Source organism: Geotrypetes seraphini, chromosome 4, assembly GCF_902459505.1.
Source record: "Geotrypetes seraphini chromosome 4, aGeoSer1.1, whole genome shotgun sequence".
NCBI lineage: Eukaryota > Metazoa > Chordata > Amphibia > Gymnophiona > Dermophiidae > Geotrypetes > Geotrypetes seraphini.
Genome location: NC_047087.1, coordinates 36,619,241 through 36,633,902, shown reverse-complemented (window position 1 = coordinate 36,633,902; position 14,662 = coordinate 36,619,241). Strand labels below are relative to the sequence as shown.

Genomic DNA, 14,662 nt, shown 5'->3' with positions numbered 1-14,662 from the left:
TTATTTAGTAGCATAATATTTCATAAAACTACTCAAAATGAATGCAATATTAAATTTCTGAATGAAATAGTGCATGCATGCTATGTATATGTTTTTGTGACATACTTTGTGAGCCAACTCAACATGTAAATGTGAAGTTTTGCTTAGCTGATATGAGGAACAAGGGTCTTCAGGGCGAGCAGTAGAACACATGAAATAAAAGAAGCCCTCCCACTAATTCAAATCCCTTGAACACTCTGCCTGCTTAAAATGCTTGGGGCCACCCAACCGGTGATATTCTGCACTTAAAGTAGTGCCACTGAATATTGGCTAACTACAGATGGTCAAGTCAGAGACAGTACAGATATGAAGCTTGAAGTTATATGGATGCTGGTTCCTCCAAAAGCTAACTGTGCAAATTTAGGACAGCTCAAAAGCTGGTTAGCTATGCAGTGGCTAGCAACCACATAACCCTAAATATGGTGCTGGAGCTTTTCCAATTCCTCTCCAACTCCCTCTTTCTGATCCCTTTCCCCCAGCCTGTGACAAAAAACTGCCCCTACCTTCTCAGAACACCCCCCCCCTTTCTGATTCTCCTCTGCCCCTGCCTGTGACATCCACCCTTCTCCCATCCCATCTCAAACCTCCCACAAAGGCCTACTCAGATCCTTGGAGGTCCAGAGAGTAAATTCTACTTGCTCCTGCCTCTAGCAGCTGAATAATAAAAATGGCTGCCAAACTCTTGTGGTACTACTGGCAGTGCTACGAGGCTGCTGCAAGAGGATACTGTAGCCATTTTAATGATGCAGCCACTAGAGGTAGGAGTAGGGTTTGCTACTGCTCCCATCATTCCTACTGGACTACCAGGGATTTGAGGTAGGCCCATGGAGGTCAGAGGTGGAATGGGGAGGATCCGAGGGGTTACAGCACTACATTGAGGGTTATGTGGATCCTAGCCAATATTCACCAGGGGCTCACATAACTGTTATATGCAGGAATGCATAAGCTTCAGCAGCCAGTGCCGGTGCAATTAACACTGGATATTCAATAACGATGAAGAGACTATCTGGGGCTAATTTAGCCAGCAATGGTCTGCGTTAAAATAAATTCTGACCATTGCTGGCTAAATATCTACCAGTGTATTTTTATTACTGCAGGCCTACAATACACTTCAGGCCCCCTATAACTTATTCAGCTCCCACTTAATACTGTCAAATTTGTCAGAGATCAACTAAACAAACACTTTGCATTGCTTGAATATATAACATTTGTACTACTCACATTCAATCTTACAAAAAAAAATGTGCTATAAAAATAACTTGTAACACTAGAGAATGACACGGGGAAAAATCTGTCCCCGTCACTGCCCCATCACCGGACCACTGTCCCCTTCACCGCCATCCCCTTCACCACCCCGTCCCCGAACCCACCATGCCCTTCACCGCCCCGTCCCCGCAGCATCCCCCCTTCCCTCCCACCACCCTTCAGTGGCCCAAGAATCTCCCTCCCTCCCCCTTACCTTCGTGGCGCTTTAGAAAAGAAACTGATGCCGGCAAAGCCTGCCTGTGCCGCCCTGCAGTCGTGTGTGTGTAGGTTAATGATACGGGATCTTTGTGGTTCTTCATGATGGGTGTACTGAGGATGTGACCGAAATCGGCTGGGAATTCACTGTTGGTCATTTGTTGTGAGATCCAGTCATAGAGCAAGGCTTTGAAGGGTGTGGGGGCTGATTCATGATAATGGGTGGATAGGTGTCTAGGTAGCAATAGGAGTTGGCATATTTATTGTAGAGCTGGATGAATTGGAACCAATTAGGGTTTTCGAAGTGATCCCAGTACATGTCAGCTGGGATTGAGTCGGAACCGGGGGGTAGAGAAGGAGGGGGTTGGGAGAGGAGTTTTGGAAGGATTTTCATCTTGAGGTGAGATGTGAAAGCCTCTGCAGTTGGTAGCTGGGTGGAGGGGGATCTTTTATGTAGTTGACTTAAAATATTTTTGTCGCGTAGTAGGTGCATTGTTTTTCTTTTGAGATTCTTTTGTACTCGTGTATCTTAGATCTTCTCATTCTTCGTTTTGGTCCAAATTCTTTCTAGTTGGCGTGCTTTTCGTTTTAGTGTTCTATGTCATACACTCCGTCTATTATGTGTCATCTCTTCTTGCCTTTTTTAAGTGGTGCAATTTTATCAAGGATCATAGTGCTGGTGTTATTCCAGTTTGCAGTGAAGTCCTTACTTGTGTTGAGGTTGGGTAGTAATGTGAAGTGTGGCCAGAATTTGGTGGGGTTCAGGGAGGGTCTGAAGGTTGTAGTCAGGGCCTCCTTTCTGTGTTTAGCTGATGGGTTTGTCTTTGTGTTGCTCCAAAGTAATTGGAAGTTGGTGAGTAGATGGTCTGACCAGATTGTGTCACTCCAGGTTTCTTTTGTGAGGGCGATGGGGGAAGTGGGTGGGTCTTTGGAAGAGAAGGAGATTAGGTCAAGGTGGTGGTCTTTCTGACGGGTGGCAGTCGGGGGGAGGGGGGGAAGGAGAATCCTAGGGAGGTCAGGAGGGAGAACACTTCTTTAACTGATGAGGAGTCTTGGCATTCTAGGTGGAGCTTAATGTGTGCTAAGTAGTAAATTGTGTTTGTCTTTGGAAGTATTTGAGAGGAGAAATTTGCAGAAGTCTTGGTTGGCTTTGTTCCATTTGTTAGGTGGGATATAGAACAGAGTGGTGGTCAGATGGTTTGACAGGTCATGTTTCGAGAGGTTGCAGGAGATGATTTCAAGATCTGCCATGGATTTGGAATCTATAATCTGGAAGTTGAAGTGGTCTTTTAGGATGATGGCAATTCCACCCCCTCTTTTTGAGCTTCTGGATAGGGGGATGATTTTATAGCCAGTGGGTAGGATGTCGTTGATAATGAGGTTGTTGTCTGAGATGAGCCATGTCTCGGTTAGGAATACTTTGTTAGGTTAGGTTATGTCTAGCTTTGATGCTGTTAGCCAGTCTTTCACTAATTGGGCTTTGTTCCTAATGGAACGTATGTTAAGATAGGCACTGGAGAAAGTGTAGGAGTTTGGGGATGAGGTAGGCTCTGCGCGGGTGATGTTCTATAGCTGTTGTGGTCTTTTGGGGTTGGATTTGGAATGGTGGCGGCAGGTATAATGTAGTAATTGGATTGGGTAAGGGCCTGTTCAGTTTGAGTGGGTGGAGGATGAGTGGTGGTCATTGGCAAGACAGAATTGTTTGTTGGTTGCCACTTGACTTCTTAAACCAAATTTAACAGTGACGCTTTACAACTTGATAGTCCATCCAGTCTGCTCAACAGTTACACTCATAAGTTTGTGCTTAAATTGAATCGTCTTTTTTCTTTGATATTACTGGGTGCTAGAGCATAGAAGTCTGCCTGGAAATACTGGAGTTGCCATTGAAGCTCACTCCAGCCTATCCATCACATCATTTGCGGGATATAGGCTAAAAAATGCCTGCCCAGCACCTTCCTCATGTTCTAAAGAAATATTTTTTAAATGGTGGTATACTGGTAATAAACAAACTTGTGTGCATTAATAGAAAAATAACAACAAACTTTAAAGTGTGGAAAATCTGTGATGGATGCAATTTGTAACAATCTGTCTTCTGGCTTATCTTCTCATAACAGCTGTTGCATTTGATGTTTGATGTGCTGAACTGTTGTTTAAATACCTTATCACAGTCAAGCACATCAAATACCTAATGCAGCAGCATTGTAAAAAGATTAGCCGGAGGCTATAGTGACAGAAATTTCACTCCTCAGTTTCCCATGGTAAAACAGTTTAACAACAAAGAGCTTCTGCTCTCAAAATATTCTTTAAGGGAACACAATCAGCTGTAGTAATCTGCTTCAGGGCCAGTGCCATCCTCTCCCCCCCCTGTTCTTACCCAGTCTTGATTACTGAACCATTAATGGGAAGGAGACTAAAAGTAACATTTTCACTATTAGAGAACTATGTTAATATATTTCATTTCATTTCTTTTTAGAACCTGTCTATCAGCTAAGCAAGGACCATTAAATATAGATAAAAAATCAGCATTAACAAGTTAAAATATCAAGACATCTACAAAATCTGAATTATATTCTAAAATTATTTAGCTACGCTACAAACAGAAAAGCCATCTGAAATAAGTTTTTAACTTTTTCCAAAAAGTATAAATCTGGTTCAAGTTGCAATGTCACTGGAAGGGCATTCCATGCCCATGTAGTGGTAATTTTATAGTAGCTTCCACTACTGAACAAACTGGAAGGCCCATGATACCAAGTTAACAACCCTTACTCAGTACAAGATCACTAGTGTCATGCTCAAGGAATTGTTTCTCATTGAGTTAGAAGGTACAACACTGGGAAGGACATAACAAGGGATCTACTAACCATTTCCTCTTGAGGTTCACATAAGAACATTAAGAAGAACACAAGAATAGCCCTACTAGGTCAGACCAAGGGTCAATCAAGAAGGTAGCCCATCTTCACAGTGGCCAATCCAGGTCACCAGTATCTGGCAAAAACCAAAATAGTAGCAACATTCCATGCTACCAATCCAGGGCAAGTAGTGGTTTCCCCCATGTCTATGTCAATAACTGACTATGGACTTTTCCTCCAGAAAATTGTCCAAACCTTTCTTAACACCAGCTACATTAACCACTCTTACCACAACCTCTGAGTGAAAAAATATTTCCTCCTATTGGTTTTAAAAATATTTCCCTGTAACTTCATCAAGTGCCCCCTAGTCTTTGTAATTTTTGATGGTGTAGGGATGCAATTCTGATACAAGGCCATATTGGCACACTGATCTGAGCCTTATAAAAGAATTGCCACGTAGCCATTCTAAAAGGGAAAATGTTAGCACCTTGTGACAGAATGCTGAAGTATTCCCCCCTCCCCTATCTTGTCACAAGACTCGTGTCACATATTAACCTGACACAAGTTTACCCTTATCTTGTTTAAGTATTCCTTATATGGGCAGCAAACAGACTTTGCCTAGGTGCAAAAGAAGGCCTCTGTCACGCGTTGAGTTTAAGGAGCATGCATTATAACCTTTGGAATGTCACATGCTATAATAAGCTTTTAGACATATTAGAAGTGTACACAAGGGAATCGCTCTATTGTATCCGTTATAATGTATTCAAATGTCATGTGAGATAGTAACTTTGAGAATCACTTTAGATATGTAAACAAGCGAGTTACCTTGTTATAATCTGCACTGAAAATGCATGATGAAACTGTAACCTTGAAAAGCATTAGCTAAGTAATTAAGGGATTTATGTTACTCAATAAAAGGGTTAGCAGGCTCCCATTTAGGGTCGCCTCATCCCGATCTGAGTCCTGTGTGAAGCCTCATTCCTACGGATGGAGTAAAAAAATCAATTCACTTGTACCCGTTCTATATCACTCAGAATTTTTTAGACTTCAATCACATCTCCCCTTAGCTGTCTCTTTTCTAAATTGAAGAACCCTAACCTTTTTAGTCTTTCCTCATAGGACAGGAGTTTAATCCCCTTTATTGTCTTGGTCACTCTTTGAACCTTTTCTAGTTCTGCTATATCTTTTATGACATAAGATGACCAGAACTGCACACAATACTCAAAGTGAGGTCGCACCATGGAGCAATACAGAGGCATTATAACATTCTTAGTATTGTTAAACAGCCCTTTTTTTAAGCAATTCCTAGCATCTTGTTTGCTTTTTTGGCCACTGCCGCACATTGGGTGGAAGGTTTCAGTGTATTATCCATGATGACACCCAGATCTTTTTCTTGGGAGCTGAACCCCAAGATTGACTAGTATTTGGTAACTATGATTTGGGTTATTCTTCCCAATGTGCATCACTTTGCATTTGTCCACATTAAATTTTATCTGCCATTTGGATGACCAGTTTTTCAATTTCCTAAGGTCTGCCTGCAAATTTTCACAATTTTCATGTGTTTTAACAACTTTGAACAGTTTAATATCATTTGCAAATTTAATCACCTCACTCAATGTCCCAATTTCCAGATTATTTATTAATAAGTTAAATAGCACTGGTCCCAGTACAGATCCTTGCATCACTCCACTATTTACCATCCTCCATTGAGAAAAATGGCCATTTAATTCTACCCTCTGTTTTCTATCCAATAACCAATTCCTAATCCACAACTGAACATTGCCTCCTATCTCATGATTCTTTAATTTTTTTCAGGAGCCTCTCATGAGGAACTTTATCAAAACCTTTCAGAAAATCTAGATACACTATATCAATCGGCTCACCTTTATCCACATGTTTATTCACATCTTCAAAGATGTGAAATAAATTGGTGAGGCAAGATCTCTCTTGGCTGAGCCCATGCTGACTCTGTCCCAGTAAATCATGTTTGTCTACGTGTTCCACAATTTTATTTTTTATAACTGTTTCCACTATTTGCTTGGCACTGAAGTCTGGCTTACCAATCTGTAATTTCCCAGATCTCTCCTTGAACCCTTTTTAAAAATCGGCATATCATTGGTCACCCTCCAATCTTCAGGTACTACAGATAATTCCACAAGGATCCCCTCTATTGCCCATACTTTTCAACCTCTTCATAGCATCCCTAGGCACGGCCCTAGATGCCCTAAACATTACATCCTTCAGCTACGCGGATGATATAACCATCCTCCTCCCCTTCGACATCCAAGACCCCACCTCCAACGGACGCCTGAAAACAACATTGGAAACTGTAGAAAAATGGATGACGAACCACAAGTTAAAACTGAATGCGGAGAAAACCAAATTCCTACTACTAAAGAAGGAACAAAAACCATCCCTAACAGAACTAGATGTAAACACAATCAAATATCCAATACAGAATACTATCAAAATTCTGGGAACACACCTAGACAGAGGCTGCACAATGCAAACACAAATACACAAAACCATAAAAAAAGCATTCTTCACCATGCGAAACCTAAGAAAAATAAGAAAATTCTTTTCCAAAGAACACTTCAAGATCATTGTACAATCCCTCATACTCAGCTCCTTAGATTACTGCAACAGCCTCTACCTGCCTTGCCCAAATACTATGATAAAACAACTACAGACCGTTCAGAACACAGCTATCAGACTCATCTACTCGCTCAGCAAATTCGACCACGTCACACCCGCCTGGCTTCCGATAAAAGCAAGAACTCAATTCAAACTCTACTGCTTACTTTTCAAAGTAACCCATGTTATGGCCCCCAATTACCTGAACAACCGTCTTTGCCGCTACCGACTACCCAGATCAAGAAGAACTCAGAATCTTTTCACCTTCCCCCCTTATAATGGTACCCAACATAAGAAACTTTACGACAGCCTTCTAGCAACTCAGGCAGCGAAAATTGACCCCACCATCACCAAACTGATGATCAAAACAACAGACATCAAAGTGTTTCGGAAAGAAATCAAAACATTTCTTTTCAAAAAACACGTCCTTACTTAATATTCCCCTCCCCAATTGCACATGCACTCTCCCCAGCAAATAACACACTAGTCATCTCTTAAACCTCATTTACCAAAAATATCCAAACTCCTAAATAAGCACCTCCCTTAGGTATCCATTTAACCTTCTCCTAAATAAGCATCTCCCTTAGGTATCCACTTAACTGATTCCTTCAAAGTTAGGTACCTTTCTTCAGTTGCCTATATTGTTTTCCTCACTGAACCTTGTAACTACTTGAATACTGTCAAGTTATTCTATCGATAAATCCAGATATCTTATACTTGTATTTCTATACCACAACATGTAATTTACTTAAATTGTTGTAATATAATTCTCTCGGTAATGTCCTGATCTCTTTTAATTGTAATCCGCTTAGAACCGCAAGGCACAGGCGGAATAGAAATCACAAATGTAATGTAATGTAATAATTTTGATGACAAGTTACAGATCACTAACAGCAGGTCAGTAATTTCATATTTGAGGGCCAGATTCTCAAAACTTACTGTGCCCTTAGTGAGGGTCGCTAAACTAGTTCCAGCTGGTTTAGCGTGCCAGTATTTTACCAGTCGATAATTATCAGAACGGCTCACTGTGGTCTTTTCAGAGCTTCCTAGCATACTCCAACTCAGCCAGCAAAATGTAGTACAACGAGGTCATTAATATTAAAATAGTAGTAAAATTGGCTCAATATTTAAATGAAGATGTTCTTCCAAAATAGACACAAAGAGTTTTTGAGTTTAAAAACTCAGATTTTCCCAGATGTTTCACGTGAGACTCAACAGTGAAGAAGACAATTCTTGATGTTAAAACCTGGAGTTTTGCTTATAGGGGGTACCTTTTATTTAAGATACCCTTGTAAATGTATAGTTAAATATAAATCCCTGGAATATGTATTTTTTGAACCTTCAAACTTAACTGCATTTCTTTCCCTAAAGCGTCTCGAAGGGGTTTGAAGTTTTTGAACTCTTAGAAATTAGATTCTGGCTCAGATGTTGGAACTTTGTTTTCCTAAGATTTTTGCAAGTTTGTTTTTCTTCATTCTAGCAATCAAGGATCTCAATTATTATGTGGACTTGAGACGGATTAGCTTATGTATTTTCTTTCTAGATATAGATTATGCATTATTTGTTCCTAGCTAATACTTTCTTTTCTGTACAAGATTAAGTCTTGATATTGTATGTTTAAAATTGATTTTAAAAAAATCTCCAACCTCTTGTAAAAAAAAAAACCAAACCTACCCTCTTGCAAAATACCCCCCCCAAAAAAAACAAAAACAAAACAACCCATCCCTTCCTACCTATGAAGTATGTTTATCAAAAGTGTGTAATCCTGTAGGAAATCATCAGCTTGAAGCCTACTGCCATTTCGAATTCCAAAGTCAGATATCTTCTTGTTGTTATTTTCTGGAAGAAAAAATATATTAGATAACGAATATTAACAAATAGGGCCTATGATTTTTAACTGTGCACAGATAACTTTTGAGGTTGCAGTGCTGTTGTCTACAAAAGTGTAGATAATCTAAATGTGAGCGAAATGATGTATAGCAGTTTGCTAAAGGTCACATTCAGTGGACAGGGCTTCAGTTTAGTTCTTCAACTACTAAACGACAATCAAAGTCTTCCTTAACCTCTGTTAACTTCTTACAATCATTATAAATGCAGTTGTTACCTAATGTTTAGTTTAGAACCTGTGATTCTCAGATATACACATCTAATATACTGTATACATTCTAATATAAACTAACCCGAATATAAACAGCGGTAACCTTCACCCCCCTCCCCCCTCCAAAAAAAAAAAGGTTGACTCTAATATAAAATGGGGCATATGTGTGTGTTAATATTCAAGTGCCCTGCGAGGCTCTGCATCTAGTCTCCCTCCTTCCCTGCCTGGCTCTGTACCCTGTTCGCTCTCCCTCACGACGCCTTGCAGGCCTCCATCGGGTCTGCAGTAAGACTTGGTGGTCCAGCAGTGGGCTGGAACAGGAGGGATCCTTCCTGCCTCCTGTCCAATTCTAAAATTTTTCACTTCCCTCCCGCCTTCCTGGTGTACCTTTCAAATCCCTGGTGGTCCAGTGGGAACTTTCAAGAACTTGTGGCAGTTATTCAGCTAGAGGCTCTGCACGGGGCAGCAGCGAAGATTGCTCCTGCTCCAGTTCACTGCAGGACCACCAGGGATTTGAAAGATATGCCAGGGAGGCAGGAGACAGGAGTCCGCTGGGACAGGAGGTGGGAAGGAATTCTCCTATCCCAGCCCACTGCGAGACCATGGGAACTGGCGAGGTTGCCACGAGAACCTGTGGCAAACATTTTGCCACGGTTCTGCACAGGGCAGGAGTGTAGGAAGATCGCTTCTGCTCCAGTTCACCGCTGGACCACCAGAACATAAGAATTACCATACTGGGACAGACCAAAAGTCCAGTATCCTGTTTCCAACAGTGGTCAACCTAGGTCCCAACTAGAGAGCTGCACGGGAACGGGGATGACGGGAATCCCGCGGGACCCGCGGGGATCCCGCGGGTTCCCCCTTTGGGTCACGGGGATCCCGTGGGGACGCCCCCTAGGGTCGCGGGGATCCCGTGGGGACGCCCCCTAGGGTCGCGGGGTTCCTGCGGGGTTGGATCGCAGCGGGGTTGGTCGAGCCGCGAGGGTAGTCTCCTTCTCCTTACCTGCCCTGTCGCAGCACACAGCCGAACGGAAATCTTCCCGATGTCAGCGCTGACGTCGGAGGGAGGGCTTAAGCAAAGCCCTCCCTTCCTCCGACGTCAGCGCTGACATCAGGAAGACTTCCGGTCGGCTGTGTGCGGCAGGGCAGGTAGGGAGAAGGCAATGGCGAACGAAAGAGGGGGGAGGGGGCGGTCCGCCCCGAAGAATGTGCACAGCCGGTCAGGTCCCCCGATCGACCGACAACAGGCCCGGCCGACAAATCTCCCTGCCCTGTAGCCGCGAATCTAAATTACCTCTTACAGCAGCTTCACTACTCCAGCTGCTGTAAGAAGGTAATTTAGATTCGCGGCTACAGGACAGGGAGATTTGTCCGACCGGGCCTGTTCTGTTGTCGGTCGGGTGCAAAAGCGCCACAAAGGTGGAGGCAGGGAGGGAGGAAAGGTGGAGTGGAGAAGAAAAGACGCTTAAGGGGGGAGAAGGCCGCTGAAAGCACTGGGGAAGACAAAGGGGTGGAAAAGAACGCTGAAAGGACATGGGGTAAACGGGAGATGAGGGGGGGAAGGACCCTGAAAGCACTGGGGAAGACAAAGGGGTGGAGAATGCCACTGAAAGGACATGGGGAAAACAGGGGTGGAGAAGGCCGCTGAAAGGACATGGGGAAGGCAGAGAGGGGAGAAGGATGCTGCCTGACAGGACATGGGGAAGATGGTGGGGGAGAAGGACACTGAAAGGAAATGGGGAAGAGGGAATGGGAAGAAGACGCTGGCAGGGAAGAAGACAGAGGTGCCAGACTATGGGGGGAGCGGAGGGAAAAAGATGGGTGCCAGACCAATTTGGGAGGGGGGAGAAAGGGAGAGGCACAGTAACAGAGCAAATGGAAGACACAGAGAGAAGAGAGGCAGTGGATGGAAGGAATTGAATGAGAACATGAAGAAAGCAGAAACCAGGCAATAAAGGTAGGAAAAAAAATTATTATTATTTTTTTTTTTTGCTTAAGGATAAAGTAGTATATTAGTTGTGTTGATAAAAATTTATAAACATTAGAGGCTCTGGTAGAAACCCGTTTACAAAGTATGTATTCTTCCCAATTAATATTTCCAAATTAATAAAGTCTTTTTGCTTATTTTTAAATGGGTTTCTACCAGAGCCTTTAATTCAGTAGCATAATTAAATGAAATAACTATTTCTGTAGTTTATAGGGACAGGTGGGGATGTAGGGGGATTCCTCGCGGGGACGGAGGGGATTCCTCGCGGGGACGGGTGGGGACGGAGGGATTCCTCGCGGGGACGGGTGGGGACGGGTGGGAGTCCTCACGGGGACGGGTGGGGACGGGTGGGACTTTGGCGGGGACGGGTGGGGACGGGTGGGATTTCTGTCCCCGCGCAACTCTCTAGTCCCAACTACCTAGCTAGATCCCAAGTAGTAAAACAGATCTTATGCTGCTTATCCTAGGAATAAGCAGTGGATTTCCCCAAGCCATCTCAATAATGGCCTACGGACATCATATTTAGAAATTATCCAAACCTTTTTTAAACCCCACTAAGCTAACCGATTTCATCTTCTTTGGCAATGAATTCCAGAGTTTAATTACACGTTGTGTGAATAAATATTTTCTCCGGTTTTTAAATCTACTACTTAGTAGCTTTATCGTGTGTCTCCTAGTCCTAGTATTGAATACCATTTCTGGCATCGGTAGCGCCCCCATATCTTCCTCAGTGAAGACCAAGACAAAGAATTAATTTAATCTCTTCGCTATCGCCTTGTCTTCCCTGAAAGCCCCTTTTATCCCTCGATCATCTAGCAGTCCCAGCTTCTTGCTTTTAATATACCTAAACAAGATTTTACTGTGGGCTCCTTTTACTAAAGTGTGCTAGCATTTTTAGCGCACGCACAAGATTAATGCGCTCTATATTGAGCACTAGCCGAAAAATTACCACCTGCTTAAAAGGAGGTGATAGTGGCTAGTGTGTGCTAAAAACGCTAGCACGCCTTTGTAAAAGGAGCCAGCACAATCTTCTTTTCAAGGGCTCTCTTCGCTTTCCTTATTAGTGCCTTGCATTTGACTTGACATTCCTTGTGCTGTTTACAATTATTTTCAGTCAGATCTTTCTTCTACTTTCTGAAGGATTCTCTTTTAGTTCTAATAGCTTCCTTTACTTCACTTGTTAACCATGTTGGTTGCCATTTGGTCTTCCTTCCTCCTTTAATACATGAAATATACCTAGTCTGGGCTTCCAGGATAGTATTTTTTAATAACATCTATGCCCGATACATATTTTTGACCTTTGCAGCTGCTCCTTTAAGTTTCTTTTTCACCATTCTGCTCATGTTATCAGAGTCTCCCTTTTTAAAGTTAAGTGCTGTACAAACTTATTCCAGGGATTATATCAAATCTGATCATGTTATGATCACTGTTATCAAGTGGCCACAACACCATTACCTCCCACTCCAATTCAAGTGCTCCACTAAAAACTAGATCTAGAATTGCTTCACCTCTTGTTGGTTCCTGAATCAGCTGCTCCATAAACCAGTCCTTGATTTCATCAAGGAATTTTATCTCCCTAGCATGACCCCATGTTACATTTACCCAGCCAATATTGGGGTAGTTGAAATCATATATTTCAATAGAGCATAATTCAATTATCAAAGAAAAAAACAAAAATTATGCTTGACACAGTAATGATCACTCTACTAACCACTCACTGCGTAGTACAATACAGGGTGAGAGAAAATCGCAGTATATTGCACTCAGTTAAACAAAGCATAAAAATATGAGGAGAAAAAAGCCTCACTCAGTTAATGCTTCATGGGCTCAAAAAAAAAAAAAAAAACTCCACGGCAATATTTTCTGCAATTCTATCACATTGTCCATATAATGTTTCATCCACAGGATCAGTCAGCATCAATATTCAAAAAGCAAACGCTATAGTATATTAACACCAAGTACTGTTGAAACTAAGCAGAAAAAAACTATCTGTATTTTCATTCAAGCATACCATTTCTGCTCGTTTCTTCACACACACCAATACGCAGTGGAGTGATCATTACTGTCAAGCATAATTTTTTGTTTTTTCTTTGTTAATTGAAATCACCCATTATTATTGTGTTATTCAGTTTGTGTAACCTCCCTAATTTCTGATATTTCAGCATCTGTCCATTCATCCTGGTCAGGCAGATGGTAGTATCACTATCCTTTCCCCTCTTACACATGGAATTTCTATCCAAAGAGATTCCAAGGTGTGTTTCTGCTCCTGTAGAATTTTCAGTCCATTTGATTCAAGGCTGTTCTTAACAGTTCCGTTATACTGTGTTAAAACAAATTGGGATGCCAAGGGGAAGGGACATCGCCCATAGATTGCTAGCAGAGGAACTCAGATTCATATTTGAGTGGCAAACTTTGAATCCAGGGGGTTTAAATGAAGAAATCGAGTGGTTCCAGCTCTGATTGGAATATGTATTCATACAGGGGCGGGACAGTATTGTATTGGTGGTTTACTGATCCTATTAGATTAGCAGTGGGGATTCTGATGTCAGTAAGACAGGTTTAGTGGCTTCTCAGTCTCCGGTTTATTCCGTTCTGGTGGGGTTTCCCTTGATTCAAAACCAAGCGATTATTTTTTCATTTATGACTTATTTTGAAGTGAGTTATTGAGATTATATTGATTGATAAAGGTGGTTTAGATGATACAGAAGTATTTTGAGCATATGAGGGAGGTTTAATATTTAAATTTCTTTTTTTGCAGCGCCTCCTTCCTGACGATGCTAATGCGAAACTCAAGTTGAAGGGAGGTAAGGTGGTTTTAATTACACAGGGTCGTTATGGGGTGTTTGAAAAATAGCACCAGCGAAGGACTTTATGGATACACCGCTGTTCCACTAAGAAGTTAAATCTACTCAAAATAAGTGATTTATTTAGAACGTTACATGCTGTTTCATTATTTAGAGTGAGTTACAACAATCTTGAGGGCGGTGCACGGGACCTTTAAGTGCTATGATGGTCCCAGTAAACAACCAGTGCTAGTACTTTTATATGTACTTAATAGCACTTATGGTTGATGATCTGATCACTTTACATGCACTTGATGCCATTTTTTGAAGATATTATATGTTTCCAACTTGTGGAGTTTGGATGTATTCTGTTCTTAACATATAACATAATAATACGCCTCCACCAATTCGATCTACCTTATCACAACGATATACAGTAGCTTGTACCCCAGTATAACCATGTCCCATTGGTTATCTTCCTTCTATCAGGTCTCAGAGATGCCTATTGTATCTATCTTTGCATTTAGTGCAATATATTATAATTCTCTTATCTTGTTTCTTAGGCTTCTGGCATTTGCATACTGACATTTCAAACAATGCTTGTCATATCTATTTACAATTTGCTCAGCAGTTGGCATGGGTAGTTTGCAATCTTTAAAATCAGCCTACTCTGTATTTAAGGAAACCTGGTCTATTGTGGCCTATATTGCAATCTCACTACTGGGATGCTCTGTCAGGATTTGAAAGGTACACTAGGGAGGTGAAAGTTTTTAGAGATGGCCGGGACACGAAGCAAGAGGGATCCCTCCTG

At 41.9% G+C, this 14,662-nt stretch overlaps 1 protein-coding gene across 1 annotated transcript in view; it reads right to left on the bottom strand.

Annotated features, from left to right (window-relative positions):
• The window catches only part of UBA2 (ubiquitin like modifier activating enzyme 2), a 120,210-nt gene that overhangs the window by 22,995 nt on the left and 82,553 nt on the right, over positions 1-14,662 (bottom strand). Inside the window, exon 15 of the mRNA XM_033941971.1 lies at positions 8,717-8,822. Within this exon, the coding sequence (XP_033797862.1) occupies positions 8,717-8,822 (106 nt within the window). The remainder of the gene's footprint in view (positions 1-8,716; positions 8,823-14,662) is intronic.